Source organism: Callospermophilus lateralis, chromosome X (genome assembly GCF_048772815.1).
Source record: "Callospermophilus lateralis isolate mCalLat2 chromosome X, mCalLat2.hap1, whole genome shotgun sequence".
NCBI lineage: Eukaryota > Metazoa > Chordata > Mammalia > Rodentia > Sciuridae > Callospermophilus > Callospermophilus lateralis.
This window is the reverse complement of record NC_135325.1, coordinates 87,191,600-87,208,008: the sequence shown is the minus strand read 5'-3', so window position 1 is coordinate 87,208,008 and position 16,409 is coordinate 87,191,600. Positions and strand designations below refer to the sequence as shown.

General features: G+C 32.8%; 1 protein-coding gene across 2 annotated transcripts in view; it reads right to left on the bottom strand.

Annotated features, from left to right (window-relative positions):
- Positions 1 to 16,409, bottom strand: part of Col4a5 (collagen type IV alpha 5 chain) — a 216,853-nt gene that overhangs the window by 99,652 nt on the left and 100,792 nt on the right. For both annotated transcript variants that reach the window (XM_077106377.1, XM_077106376.1), the window contains exons 4-10: positions 10,931 to 10,975; positions 7,655 to 7,699; positions 7,310 to 7,372; positions 4,898 to 4,951; positions 4,539 to 4,565; positions 2,720 to 2,800; positions 1,052 to 1,114 (exon numbers count right to left, since the gene is read on the bottom strand). In XM_077106377.1, the coding sequence (XP_076962492.1) occupies positions 1,052 to 1,114; positions 2,720 to 2,800; positions 4,539 to 4,565; positions 4,898 to 4,951; positions 7,310 to 7,372; positions 7,655 to 7,699; positions 10,931 to 10,975 (378 nt within the window). The remainder of the gene's footprint in view (positions 1 to 1,051; positions 1,115 to 2,719; positions 2,801 to 4,538; positions 4,566 to 4,897; positions 4,952 to 7,309; positions 7,373 to 7,654; positions 7,700 to 10,930; positions 10,976 to 16,409) is intronic.

Genomic DNA, 16,409 nt, shown 5'->3' with positions numbered 1-16,409 from the left:
TTACCAAACATTGTCTCCTTCATTCAAGAGTAGAGTACCAATTGTTACCAAAATGTACAATCTATAAAAATATAATGAAAAATGTCACTTAAATATATGGTAGATGAGAGAATGGCATGTGAGAAATTACTTTGACTGAAATACAATTTTCTTGCCCTTTTAAGTTGACAATAGCAAAGCTCTAGGCCCAAAACATGACTTAAATGAAATATTGGTATTACAAGGGTGAAAGTACTTAGAATTTATTAGGGTAGAAAACAAGAGTGTCTGTAGAGTTAATAAGAGGACTGGTTGTGCAATCAGGGTCTTTAGAAGTTGTTGCCTCTCTACTAGGGTACACGAATCTATGATTCCATTGCAACATGGTTGTTCCCGTCATCAATCCTACTGTATCTTCTAGCCCCCTAAGAAATTAAGGCCAATTTTTTTGTGAAGCTCTTTTTATTTTTCTTAAACAAAAAATTGAATCTTGAAGAAATAAATTTCATCCAGTACCTAGAGGATTCTGTGAAGATTGCCTTAGAAGATTTCCTGAGATGGCCAGAACTGACCTCAACAGTGATTTATCAAGAGGCAACCAGCAAAATACTTAGTTTTTCAGCTGGGGTTATAAGTCAGTTGTAGAGTGCATGCTTAGGAGGGTCAAGGGAATGGGTTCAATCCTCAGAATTGCAAAAAAGAAAAGATAAATCTTTATTTCAAATCTTTCATCTTTTAAAGTTTTTTTAGTTGTTGATATACCTTTATTGTATTTATTTATTTTTATGTGGTGCTGAGGATTGAACCCAGTGCCTCACACATGCTAGGGAAGCGCTCTACCAATGAGCTACAACCCCAGTCCTCAAATTTTTCATTTTATGTACTTCATTTTTTCTGTCTCTATGATGGAGAACTATTACTTGGAATGCATACTGTTCACCAAAACAAAAATCATCCATAAATAATAAAATTACAGTTATGAATACTTTTATGTATTACAAATAATACTAACGTTAGTGAAAAAAAGGTCAGAAAGAAAGGGAGAAAAAATAAAATTATAGAAGAAGCTTACCATCAAACCTGATGGTCCTGGAGGACCAATTGGCCCTGGTATACCCATGGGACCAGCTGGGCCCTGTTATAAAGGGAATAAAGAAAAGAATGAAAAAACAAAACCTCCAAAACTCAGCCCCTTACTGTATCTCACAAAGAACTAAATGGATGAAATTTAAACTTTTGTTGCCAGAATTCTATATTCTATCAACCTACAGTATTATAAGCAGATTTTTAAAATGTATACATATAAGAGGATTACATAACTCTAACAGAATCCAAGCCCTCAGAAATTGACACAGAATGGATACATTTTTTGGAAAGCTTATTCTTAAGAATGATGGATAACAAAGGTAGGCAAACACGTAAGGCAAATTCATAAAATCAAGTGAAAAAGATAGGCATTTAGTGGGGATTTTTGTTTTCAAGGTAGTGTAATTTTAAAACAAATTAATTTGAAGACAAAGGGAAATGAGATTAACTGGGATAGTGATAAGAGAATGAGACAAGTGTTGGAATATAATTTGGCATCTTAAAAATGAAAAATTTGCCTTTGCTGAGAACTATAATTTTACATCTAGGCATAAAGTCTATATTATTCTGTAATGAAATGAATTATAGTGTATTCACAAATAAAAACTTATGTGGAGGGCTGCGATTGTGAAATACCCAAGTTGATTCAAAATTATTTGAACTGTTCTAGTTCATAAACGTGGTGTTGGGTTCATAGGTATTCACTTTATAATTTTGCTTCATTATGGACATCTATTTCACATGTATTCTGTTGCATTTTCAAATATTCATAATAACAATATATAAAGGGGAAGACTAAGTAACCTGAAGAAAACATGGATGGATGATGTCAGGTAAAGAATGAGAAGAGAGCTAAAGAAAAAGTCCCCAATTATACTGTATCTCAGTAATCAAATACAAGAAAGTTCTGATTTTCATTTTTTGGCAAAGGGATCAATTCTCATGAACTGTAAGCCCTTAGAAACTTACCTTCTATTCTACAAATACCTAAAAGTCATCACTGTCTCTATGGGTGTTATCTGTAAGCTAACATGATCTTTTTCTTAAGATTACATTTGAGGGCTGGGGCTGTAGCTAAGTGGCAGAGCTCTTGCCTAGAACATGGGAGGCACTGGGTTCAATCCTCAGCACCACATAAAAAAATACACAAATAAAAGAAAGGCATGCTGTCCATCTACAACTACAAAAAATTTAAAGAAAAAGATTACATTTGATGTTTACCATGCATAAATTGTATTTCTTCAACCATCAAAATATGTTCAGATGTTATACATAATTGATAGTGTTACAAATTATATTTTTAAATATATTAAATGGGAGGCCAATTTTTAAAATTTTTAATAAGACCATTTACACGGGACCTACTGCTCAATATACCACAAGAATAAGAACATAGGAACTTATTTCTGCTGCCAATTCCCAAAAGCAAACATTTCCATGGACACTGGCTAGAAAGACAAAAGAACAAAATAGACCTTATTAAAATTCTCCCTTATCCAGAATGTTTTTATTTTTCAGGTGGAAGGTATAAGCAATCTAGCAAACTTCAGATGATATTTTCTATGGCCAAAAGAGAGGATACTAAATATTGAAGAGTTGCTATGATCCTGTGATTTAATCATAGAGCAAAGGAGAAAAATCATTGGATGCTTACTTGTATTCCAGGAGGACCTGGATATCCTGGATTACCCTTTGGTCCTGGTAGTGATGACATAATTATACTACCTGGTTCCCCCTAAAAAAGAAACCATCAGTGGATGTTTTAACAGTTATATATGAAAACAGGCACGAATGCAAATAATGATCAAAGTTTTATTTGTTACCTTAGTGAAAAATCAAGCCATCTCAATAGTTTAATGAACAAATTATCAGTTAAAGGAAAATGAGTTAAGTAGCCAGCATATAAAGAAGTACAACATATAATTATTAAGTGCTTGTGGTAAGTTCTGTTATTCATTCATTTAAAATAATTATTAAATATTAAGTATTTGCCAAGAATTAGCCTTTGGATATTCAGTAATGAAGAAAATAATCAAGAACTCTGTTCTCATGGATTTAACAATAAAAAGAGGAAATGCAGACAAAACACGTGATCAAATAAGAGGTTAATGTTCTGTCAAGGGCTATGAAAAAAATGACATGGTACACTGAGTGATAAAGTAATAGTGAAGAAAATTAGTTTCAGTAGTCAAATATGGGCAATCTTTAGAGGTAACGTTTGGATTAAGGTCTGAAAAATAAAAAGGAGTGAATGAGATAAAGATGGGGGAAAGAGCAAATAGTAAGTACAAAACATTCCAAAGGCAAAGAGTTCTGCACGTTCAAATAACTGAAGATCAGTGTGATCAGTGAGCCAATGAAAAGGTGGTTTAAGATAAGGCTAAAAATGAGGCAGGGACTAGAATATACAGGTTTTAGAAGCCAAGGAAAAGAATGTGGACTGTATTTTAGAAACACAGTGGGAAACCCTTGAAGGTTTATAATCAGGGAGATTAAATTATTGATTTACATTATATATGATCATTCTTGGTTGCTTGAGAATAAATCAGGCTTAGATACGAGGGATAACAGCAAGGCAGGGTGGGGGAGAGAAAAGGGCTAGTTAAGAGATTATTGTAGTAGTTCAGATAAGCCCTTATGGTTATTGGGGTGACAGTGGAAATGGAGAAAAGCAAATTAATTTAAGACAGTTTTTAATAGGAAAATTTAATAGTATTTGGTAACAGAATGGAATGAAGAGGTGTGTGAAAGTAAACCTCTGGTTTTGAGTTTGTGTAAAAGTGTCATATAGTGATGCTAATTCTAGACATGGGAGCCAGGAGAAAGACTAGATTTATTTAGGGGTATAGATTAATTTGGTACATATAAATTTGCAAATCTGGGGGATATCTGAGTGGAGATGTCAGAGAGGCAGTTGAACACATGCATCCAACTCAGATTTGTTATTTTCTTCTGAAAAGTCCATTTTGAAAAGTTCGATTTGGAGCAATTAATGTGGGTATTCAGTAACTACATAATAATCATTAATAAATTGTTGATAAAAGACAAAAGGGGTCAGAACTGTGTCTTCATGCTTGCTGCAGAAAAGAGAATGAGCTTGCCTAGAACACTGCAAAGTAATCAGTGATGCAAAAGAAAAATGAGGGATAGTAGAGTGCCACAGAACTCAGGGAAGAAGAGTACTTCTATAGAAAGCAGACTATTAACTGCATCAAAGTAAAATGTGATAAAGATTAAAGATATCAGAAAAGAAAGAAGTGTGATATATACTTTTTCTAGTACATCAGCAGAAAGAATGTACTTAAAACCAGAAGAGGGGGCTAGTTAAGGAGAGCTTCTATGTGTACATTTGCACAATTTATAGAAACATCCATTTTTTTTTGAGACAAGTCCGAATCATTATCCCATTGAAGTTGCAAACTTTCCCAAGTATTTTATTCAAAATATTTACCTTTTCAGTATGAGATGCTTACCTTCATACCCGGGATCCCAGGAGGCCCCTATTGTTAAAAATTAAAAAAAAAATATGTAATATATATATAAGAAGAGAATAGTGAAAAGAACACAATGGTTTCTAAATAGAATATGAACTAAAAAACTGCTATAAGGTCATTGCTGTATCTTCGGATACTTAAGAGATAACATTTATATTAAATATCATAGAATCCTTGCTTTTGCCTTACCAACTTTTTTTTTTTAAAAAACCTTTCTTTGGTATATTACTATAAGGTACATTTGTTTGTTGGGCATAAATATGTTGATCTCACTCTCTACACATCTGTATCTTCTGTGAATTTCTGTGTTCACTATAATCCCAAATTTTGTAACTTACTGGAGGACCCTGTAAACCAGGAAAACCGGGACTGCCTGGAAATCCACGTTCTCCCTAGAAGGAGTTAAAATAAAGAGCATGGAGGAGCAGGAAAATAAATATAGCAACAAACAATGACTCATTGAAAAGATTTCTGCAAAAACCATTTTTGAATGTCTGGCATTTTGAAATGTGCCAGATTGCCAAAAATTCATTAGACTTCCCTTTCTGATTACTTCATCATCAACTACCCATACCAATTCAACCTGCTAAGACACTTTCATCCCTACTCATCCATCTCTATCAGAAATAAAGGGAAAAAAAAACCATCTTCCCTTGTCATTTTCTTCTGAGAAATCCATTTTAAAACCATCACACAACGGATTCTCAACTCTCATCACATTTAATAGTTAATGATTTGCCCCAATTTCCTGCCAATATGTTATATAGATTCTTATTTTAACTGCCCAATTGCATTTTTCTTTTATTGTAAACTATTTCAAATTATTTTTGTAAAAAGGAAAAGATGGTAAGAAAGAAGGCCATTAATATCACCAAGTGGACAATAATAGCAACAGTTCTAGCAATTGTAGGTCATTATGTTTTCTAGGCACCGAATTTTTCCCACTCACTATTGTAAAGTACTAATATGAACATTTGGTTTAGAAAACAAAAGCTAAAACCACTGTAGAAGAACCCCAATTTGCAACCTTCTTTCAAATACCTCTATGCTATAGTAATCCTAGAAACAACCATGTCAGAAGGTTTAAAAGAGTAAAATGACTACATCTGCATGCCTTTGAACTGTCTAATACCCCTCTCTGTCCACTTTTACACATAGAAAAAAATAGGCCCAGAAATGAAGTGGCTTGTACATGAAGTTTAAATGACAGAAAAAAAAGAATCCACAAATTGTAGTTTCAACTCTAGGGTTCATTCCTTTACTTATACAATGAGAAATATAAGAAAACATTCTAATCTGAAAGTATGCATAATAAATCCATAAAAATTTTTAAAAAATCATTGTTCACATAATCGCTAGCCTGAAATACAAATTAATCATTAGATCTACTACTTTAAAAAAAGAAAAAACAAGGTCCCTTTAATCATATAGTATAGTAAACTAAGTGTAGACCTTTGAATTTAAAATTTTGTCTAGTGGTCTGTTTGCTGCTTAAGCATACTATCAAAAACATGTCAACAAATAACCAGAACCAGTAAAAAATGCCACCTACTTTAACAGAAAATGTTTCATGTAAACTAATTTCCCATTGGTCCTATCACTAATGGTTACCCCTGCCCAAGAAAGAACACAAGAATGCTTCACAAATCCAAACACTGAAAAAGTATCATCATCATCACCATCAACATCATTGGCAAGGGTCATAATGACCTGGAGAAATACTGGAAGTAAACAGAATTATATGGCCTATGAGTAGGTACTACAAAAATTATCAGAAAATATGGCCCTTGTAATGAAAACAATTTGTTCATGTTATTTTAAATTTGGGCCCTAACATAAAATTTGGCAGGGTATTTCACAAATAGTTTCATAGAATATGATGTGCAAAGTGGAAAATTACAAATAGATACAGAGAATAATAATATGTTGCATTACCTAAAGGAAAAGGAGAAAAGTAAGGGAATAAGAACAAAGGCTACAATATGTAAGTGTGCAAAAGCAAATTTCCTTGTTATCTATCACCTTACATTAAATCCAAACAGTTGACTAAAGAAAGGAAAACTGGATCAGGAAAAAAAATGTTGGCCATATTTAAAGATTTGTTTTTCTTTTAAAACTGTTAAATGCATCATTTTTTGCTGTCAGAAAGGAGTTGCTAGTTTCATACTAAGAATTTAGCAAGTTAAAAATATTAAATCATGAAATATTCCAAAACTTAATTTGTATCTAGTTTCCAAAACTAATAAATGACATTCCCAATTATTACTCTTAAAAACTGATATGATATTTGAAACATACATATCCTAATTCCTTTTTAACTGTCATCCTACTATTCACAAAACAAAAAAAGGATTTGGTAAGGAATCTTTAACCCAATGCATTATCCCAGATTATTATGTATGCTTAAAAAATTACTAATGTTTAATATATTGAAAAAAATGTTAAGTCAAAATATACTCTATGCCCTAGATATGAAGCTATTACATCTTTTTTTTAAACTTTTTTATTAGCTTCTCAAGACAATACAATGATCTTGACATATCTTTATTATAGTAGTTTACTTTCTTATGTGGTGCTGAGGATAAAACCCAGTGCCTCACACATGGAAGGCAAGCACTCTACCACTGAGCCACAACCCCAGCCCTGAAGTGACTACATCTTGTCTTCAACTTCTTCATGTTGGTTTCTTCAGATTTTTAAGTCTATTATTATCAAGCACATTGCCTAATATTAAGCTAAAGAAATATCACCTTGGTTCCATTGCATCCTGGGATACCTTGAGGTCCTGGGGCTCCATCATGGCCTGGCATTCCCTTTGAAAAGGGATAAAAGACATGTATATTATTTCTTCGATGACTTTTTTATGTTTTTTTTTAATTTTTTTTTGGTTGTAGTTGGACACAATATCTTTATTTTATCTTTATGTGGTGCTGAGGATCAAACCCAGGGCCTTGCACATGCTAGGCAAGCACTCTACCACTGAGCCACCACCCCAGCCCTCTTAGATGACTTTTTAAGGAATTATATTTTATCTTTGTATAGTATTGGAGATCAAACCGAGGAATTCACACATGCTAGGCAAGCACTCTACTCACAGGAAGACCTGGTGTCCCTGGAAATCCAGGAAGTCCAGGAGGACCCTATAAGAAGAAAAAAATATCTGAATCAAATAAAAACCAATAACAATAAAAATTATATCTTACCTAAGGGCATTATTAAGTTTATATTTAGACTAGATATAGACAAAATGTGTCTCAATGAGTATTACCATTCATTGTTCTTTTAAACATTAGAGAAAAACCACCTATATGTGTTTTTAAAAATTTTTTTAACCATTATTTATTTATTTATTTGTTTGTTTGTTTGTTTATATGTGGTGATGAAGATCGAACCCAGTGCCTCACACATGCCAGGCAAGTATGCTACCACTGAGCTACAACCCCATCCCCTATATGTGTTTTTAAAGTTTCTTTTATAGAAAACTAAAGAAGGAACTCTTATTTTAGGGAGTGCTATTTTCATTGCACTTGGTATGAGTAAGCAAAGCAGTGGAAGAAACATTTCTCCTAACAAGTAAAGTTCTCCAGGTTTGCCACGAATAATGAATTCAGCAGAGGAGGTAGCAAATACATTTTCCTCTAAGGATGTTAATGTGATCACCTCCAAAGATCCTTAAATTAAATTTCCCTGTCACAATTGGCAAAAATACAAGTGGGACAACATTCCCATAGGTAAGGCTATGGGGAAAAGGTTCTCTCATACACTGTTAATGGGGATTCAAATACTGTGAAGGGAGATTTAGAAATATCTGGCAAAATTACACCTGCATTTACCTTTTAACCTAGCAACTCACTTCTATGAGTCTATCTCCAAGATATACTAGAAATTATGAAACAAAATATGATATCTGAGGTTAGTTACTGCAGCATTATTATAGCTACATCTATGGAGAAAATGCAGAAGATGAATCTGAAAGGTCTTGTGCCAGAAAGCAAGAAAGCTATCAGAGATCAGTGGAAGTTTTGTTAGAAGGGCACAGAACAGGAGTGAACTTGAAGGACCTCCCACAAGCCACAGATGGCACAATCTGGACTTCAAAAAGAATAATGACTACAATTGTTTGAAACACTAAATTCTATGTGTTTACCATTAAAAAATTCACAAAAAATATTCCGTGATCACCACTGGAAATTGCTGGTGTAGCAACTCATTAGCTTATTAAAATTATAACTAAAAAAAGGAGGATACAGACTATTTTTAAAAATCACCATTTTGTAATTCTCAACAAAATAATGACCATCAACAGATGCTGGACCACTTGGTGAAGGTTGGTGGGGAAATTTTTGATTCAAGAAAAAGGCTGACGTTATGTAAGACCAGTGAATAAACCCAGTCTCAAAAACTAGGATAGCCAGATATTTGTATGTCATGATGTAATTCTATAGCAAATGGGCAATGCTACCTACAAAGTGCACTTTTGCCATTTAATTTTATTGCAGTATGATTTAAATGCAGTAAATACACAAATCTTTAACGTATAGCTCTTTTTGAGTCCCCAGAAACTACTTTAGTGTCTCTTGCAGGGTAACATCCAATTTATTGAAAATATGGGGGATAGAGGAACAATTTAAATGATGCCATGAAGAAATAATCAGCCAAACTCAGAATGTGGAATGCAGTATAACACAAATGACCCAGTTTTTCCAATAGCACTATAAAAGAGGCATAAGAAACACAGCAATCAAAGGCAATACATGGACCTTGCTTGGATTATGATTTGAACAAACCAATTGTAAAGGGCATCTTTGAGACAACTGAGAAAATCTAAATGCGGACTAAGTTTTAAAGTATATGAAAAATGACTCCTAATTTATTAAGGTCTGATAATGGTACAGTAATGATGTTCTTGTCCATTACAGAGACATAATAAAGTGTTAATAGAATGAATGAAGTGATAGATTTACTTTAAACATTTCAAAAACTAAATGGCAGGGGAAGAGATTTAACAAAATTGTCAAAAATATTGATTTTTTTTTTGAAATCTGGAGAAAAGTACATAGATGTTCACTACTATCAAAAATTGCATATTAGTTGATACATGAGGATGCTGGAACTATTAGGCTACCTTTGCCCAGGCACTTCTGAAGTTGTTGTTGAGGGGCATGGACTATCCAAATACCTCCAGATATTTGGATATGGGAACTGATAGAATGGCCAGTTCTTTTTAGTCTCCACAAAGCTTAGGATGTAGTTAATGGTAACTATAACTATTATGAAATATGTTATGATTATCATGAAGACATTTAATAGTATATTGGTAGCTATTTATTACAGAAAACAAAGAAGAATGTATGCTAAAATAAACTAAGGGTTTTGTGTCTTCTTTGTTTCTCCAGTATCATGTTCACTTCAGTCATACACAGCACATAAGACAGCTCTGGATTGTTAAAACGGATACAATTAACAGTGATTTTAATGTTTATGTAAGATTTGTATATCTACTAATTTTCAAAAATCAAAGAATCAGAATGTTAGGTTGTTTTCTGTCATACATATAAACATGTAATGTCCAACCCATGTATTTTATAGTCCAAGTAAGGGATCACATCAGTCCATAAAGACAGAATTTCACAGCAAAAATGGACTCTGCTGTTTAACTCTCTAACATATGAAGAAAACAAGGCTCAGAAAAGTGAAATATGACCTTCAAACCTAGTACTATTTTTAAACTAGATTTCTCTTAATTCCAGAAAACAGTCAAATGTATGTGAACCTAAAGCTTTTGAGAAAAAAAATTTACTAAATGTGAATTTTAGTTTTGAGATGCATCCTGATTTTCAGAACTCTACAGCTCAAAAAATCATGCAAGTTAAAACTAGGGAAATGTACTCTTCTAAAAGCAATTATTCTTTTAATTGTTTAAACCAATCTTCTTCAACATACACAATTTTGTAATACTTGTACATGGTAAAATGAGAGGTTATGTAGCCTGAGGAGACTAGCCCTCTGAATCCCAGCAGGCTGACGTGATCACAATGCTTGAGAAGTTTTGGTTTGGATCAACTATATGATAAAGATTTTAAAGAAAGTGGGAAAAACCTCTGAATTTAGCATTTTCATGTTTCTTAATCATAAACTACTTTAAAATCATCTTATATACATTTAAACAGACATCTAAATATATAACTATCACAATACAAAAAAGGCTAATTTTAGTCATATGCCAATTCTTAAATTTTAACTTTTTAAATAAAGAATAATTTTCTTCCATCATTTCAAAGTGGATCTTCTCCAGTTCTCTCATAATAGTTCATTTGTGTTTTATCTTTTTCCAAGAGTAAAGCACTTGGTATACAGTGAATATTGCTTACTCTGATTCCTTTTGGTCCTGGTGGCCCTGGAATTCCATCATCACCCTGAAAAATACAATATATTTAGTCCCTATTTCTTAAAAAATTCACTCAAATAACTAATTTTTGCAATATGGCAATATAACATACTAATTTTTTTGTGAAATTTGGGGAGAAATCACATATCCAAGGAAGAAGCATTTATTATTGCAATTAAAAGCACTGGGGTAAATTATATAATCAAAAATAGGAAGAATCTTTATTGACTGAGAAGAAAACTGCTGACATATAGAAGAAATTTTACATGCATAAAGTTATATATGAGTCATGCAAGAAAACAAAGATGATATAGTAGTATGAACATTCCCCAAAACATTTATGCATAAACAACATAAGAGGTGAAAATATAGGCAGTTTCTATGTTGTCCTCAATCTGCCATGCTGCAAATAAATAGCATTATCTCTGTGCCCAAACAGGTTCTGTTTTTGAATTTTCTGTTTTAAACTTTCTTTTGTTTTGTAAGTCATTTTCTACTGGCAGAGCTTAAGAAGGACTGAGAAAGTACTATAAACCTTCCTTTGTAGCTTCTGTTGCCAACTCCATGCAAAAGAGGCTACCCACATGTGTCTTCATTTATTTATCTATTTTCAGTCACAATTGCATTACTTAAAATTTAATTTTTTTTCTGTTTTTATTAACTACTTTCTTTTAAAAAAATGAATAAAGAAAACCTAGCTGTGTTACATGTACCAAATATATTCAGAAGTTCTAGGAACAAGAATATAGATATCTTTGGGGCAGGAAAGGGAAACGATTGTTCTCCCTACCACATTCTGCTTTTAAAAAGTTTAATAATTGCTGGGGTCATGGTTGAGTGGTAGAGCACTTGCCTAGCACATGAGAAGCACTGGGTTCCAGCCTCAGCACCACATGAAAATAAACAAACAAAATAAAGGTATTGTGTCCATCTACAACTAAATTTTTAAAAAAAGTTTAATAAGCTACTCTTTCTTTTTCAAATGTATTTCTAAGAGGATTAAAGTAAATCAAAACCCACTTTAAAACAAATAGAAGAACTTTTGCTCAATGAATATTTTGTTTGCCTTTCCACTGATTGCAGAAATAAAACACAGATGTCACAATATTGTACCAGTTGTACTACTAATCAACATGGTTAACTAAGAGGAATAAATTAAAGATATAAATATTAGAAAGGATAGAGCTGGGGGTTTAGCTCAGTGTTCGAGCATTGGCTGAGCATGCATAAGGCCTTGGGTTTGATCCTTGGTGCAACATTTTTAAAAAAGAAAAAACATTAAGAGAGGATGAGGTAAAACTACTAATATTTGCAGGTTATATGATTGTATGTCTGAAAAACACAAGCTTGTTAAAAGAAAAATATTATTAATGAACAACTGTGTATAAAACTAATATTACAAAAACAACAGCTTTCTTATACCAATAACTATCAGATAAAAGACATAAGAGGAAAAATATCTAATTTACAACTGCAACAAAAAATGATAAAATATTTAGTAATGAAAAATACAGATAAGAAGAAAAGGTTAAAACATGCCTGAAGTTCATAAAAGAGAACTTGCACAAATTAAAAGGCATTCCCTGTTCCAGGATAACAAAATTCAACATTCAAAAAGTCAATTCTCAGGCAGGCATGGTGGCACCTACTTGTAATCTCAACTAGTCAGAAGGCTGGCAAGTTGGAGGCCAGCCTGGACAACCTAGTAAAAGCCCATCTCAAAATAAAAATTAAAAAGGGCTGGGAATGCATCTTGGTGATAACACACTCATGGGTCCAATTCCCAGGACCAAACAGTCAATTCTCAATGTATTTAATTACAAATTCGATACAATGAAAACAGATATAATGAGTTTTAAAAACTAGACACTGATTCCAGAGTTCATGTAGAAAAATAAAAAAGCAAGAACACTGAGAAAAAATATAATAAAAGAGCACTGAGGGGTCACTAGTCCTGTTAGGTATAAAAATATAGTATAAAGCCTCTATAATTAATATAGTTTAGTTTTGATACATGAATAAGCTGACCCTTGGATGACTACTGGAAGTTTCAGAAACAAATCCATACATTCAGATGAATCTGGTTTACTTGTCCCCCCTTATTCAAAGAGGATACATTCCATGACCCTCGGTGGATGCCTGAAATTGCAGATGGTACTAAATCAATCAATCAATCAATCTATCTATCTAAATATTATATATGTTTTATATATGTTTTTATATAGAGAGAGAGTTTTTTCCTTTGCATGCATTCCTATGGTAAAGTTAAATTTATAAATCAGATATGTAAGAGACTAACAATAATAACTAATAAAATGGAATAATACAACAGTATACTATAATAAAAGTTATTTAAATATATGAACTATTAATTTCTGTAATTTTCCATTTAATATTTTAGACCGTGATTAACCATGAGTAATTGAGACTATAGAAAGTAAAAATGGAGATAGAGGAGACTACTGCATAATGAAAGTGTCATTGCATATTATTGGAGAAAATAATGTGTGACACACTTGTGAGACCATCTGCAAAAAAATGTGAATCTTTTATCAAAAGCCATATATCAGGATGAATTCCATATGAGTAAAATGCTTAAATGTTAAAAAAAAAAAACAACAACAACAACATCAAATTGCCAGAGAAAAATATTTGAGAATTGTTATATAATCTTACAGTGGGGAGGGCTTTTCCTACTCAAATTCCACGAGATATAAGGAAAAGGATCTCTAAAAAATACAGATACATAAATACATAGACATACATGTACACATTCAGCAAAAACAAATGAAAATAATGCAACTCACAGTATAACAAAGAGCGAATCTCCCTAACAGATAAAGAGCTCAGTAAATGTGAAAATACCAATACTCCAATAGGAAAGTGGCCAAATGATATAAATATACAGGTCAAAGAAAAGACAAATGATTATTCAGACATATAAAAATACATTCTCTCTCATACAAAGAGAAATGCAAATTAAAACTACATTGAGAGACCACTTTCTTTTACCATACTGGCAAAAATCCAAGTTTCATAATAGTACTGTGGAGCTATAGGGCAATAGATCTTCTTACATATGGCTGAACCAAGGCAAAATCATGTAACTTTTGGAGAAGCAATTGGGGAATATCTACAAAAATATATGTGTACCCTCAGATCTAGCAATACTATTTCCAATCATTCATCTTACAGTTAATCCCTTATTGGTGTAAGGATATCTAAATCTGTATGTCTTAGTAAGACTGTTTATAGTAGGAAAAATTGAAAACTATCTAAATCAATAGAAGACTGGTTAATAAGTTGTGACTTATATGCACAATAAAATAAAATTCACCCATGGAAAATAATAAGGAGGTCTGTGTGTACTCCTATGGGATATCTGTAATTTATATTAAGTCAAAAACAAAAGTTAAACATAATGACTACTATTTCACAAAGGGAGTAAAAATATGTGTGTATACCTCAGTGACTAATGAACACAAATGGAAAGAATTTTTCTCATTATATACCTTCTTATGTTAATTTATCTTGAAAAAAGTGAATGCATTGTCTATCTAGGAGGAGGGATGAAAAAGGGGAGGAACTGCTAAATGAAACTGAGCAAATTATGCCATGTACATGTATAAATATATTACAGAATTCTACTTTAAAGTGTAACTATAATGCACCAATTAAATAAATTAAGGTAAGAAACTAAATTTTATTTTAAAGAATAAAAACTACTTTCAAGCTGGGTGCAATGGTGCATGACTGTAATCCCAGCAGCTTGGGAGGCTAAGTCAGGAGGATTGTGACTTCAAAGCAAGCCTCAGCAACAGCAAGGCCCTAAGCAACTCAGTGAGACCCTGTCTCTTAATAAATATAAAAGAGGGCTGGGAATGTGGCTCAGTGGTCAAGTGCTCCCTGAGTTCAATCCCTGGTACCATTAGAAAAAAAACTCCTTTCAAAATATATATAAACATATACACAAATGTAATGTATATATTAATATATACATATATCAAGTGTTTGTTTCATACATGTTTACTTTTATAAATATGAGTGTACAATAAAGAATAATCCTACAAAGTTTTTGACTTAGTATATGTATTGACATGTACCAGAATAACTAATACTAGAATTCACTTATTTTGGAAAACCTGAAGTCATACTGGACGCAGAAATACAAAGCACTCAAAATTTAGAAACCCTGGGCTGGGAATGTGGCTCAAGTGGTAGCGCGCTCGCCTAGCATGCATGAGGCACTGGGTTCGATTCTCAGCACCACATAAAAATAAAATGGAGATATTGTGTCTACCTAAAACTAAAAAATAAATATTAAAAAGAATAAAATAATAAAACATTGAAAAATTTAGAAACCTAAAAGTTTAGAAAGCACTTATGTTCTTTTTTTTAAAGAGAAAGAGAGAGAGAGAGAGAGAGAGAGAGAGAGAGAGAGAGAGAGAGAGAATTTTTTTTAATATTTATTTTTTAGTTTTCGGCGGACACAACATCTTTATTTGTATGTGGTGCTGAGGATCGAACCCAGCACTTCACGCATGCCAGGCAAGCACGCTACCGCTTGAGCCACATCCCCAGCCCACTTATGTTCTTTTTATAGATACTAAAATAGAATCAGAGCTAAAGATTAGACTGCTTTTGATATGATACATAATCTGCATACAAACATATTTTTACAAGTTATAATAATTCCAGTTAATGCTAAATAATTTCAAAGAAGTCCTGATGCAGTTAACTTCTTTTAATGTCTGTTAAAATTGTTACCTCTCAATAAGCATGGTAAGACTCTCAGCCTCCAGTACCAGATAAAACTAGATGCAAGAAATGCAACTTTTTCTATGGCTCAACTTAATTTCTGTTCCAAAGCACCCATTTTTATAACATGGCTGAAATTTAATCTCAGTCAATTGGAGTTCTGCACCCCTCCCCATTTTCATAAGAGTGTGTCTAAGTTTTGGAGAGTTTAAGTAGTTCTAAAGTGTTGAGGGGTGGGACTGCCTAGTTCAAACTGGATTTCACTTAGATATCCTGTGCCAATAGTCTTCATGAATTGCTGCTGAATCCATCCACTTAACTCATATCTTTCTGCTACTTCTACTTCTGTGCCACTACTGGGTACACAAGAATCATTCTGCTCTTGTTGCTCTCTAAGTGTTATTAGAACCAGTAAATGCAGTTGAATGGCCCATCTACCAAAATTCTATGCCATCATTTAGGGTCCTACTGTTTCCTCAGTGTTCAAGTTCTATTCAGGAAATCTAGTATAGGACCTGTCAGCTCTTGAATCTTAAAACTACTGCATGGTCAGTATTCTCTCAAAATCTAAGCTCTGACATACATAAATGTTAAAATGTATTCATGCATTTAACTTTTCTCCTTTATTGGGAGGACTACCTGGTGAATATCCATTTGATTTCCTTAATACTGTAATGATATGATGTACCATCATTACACACAAT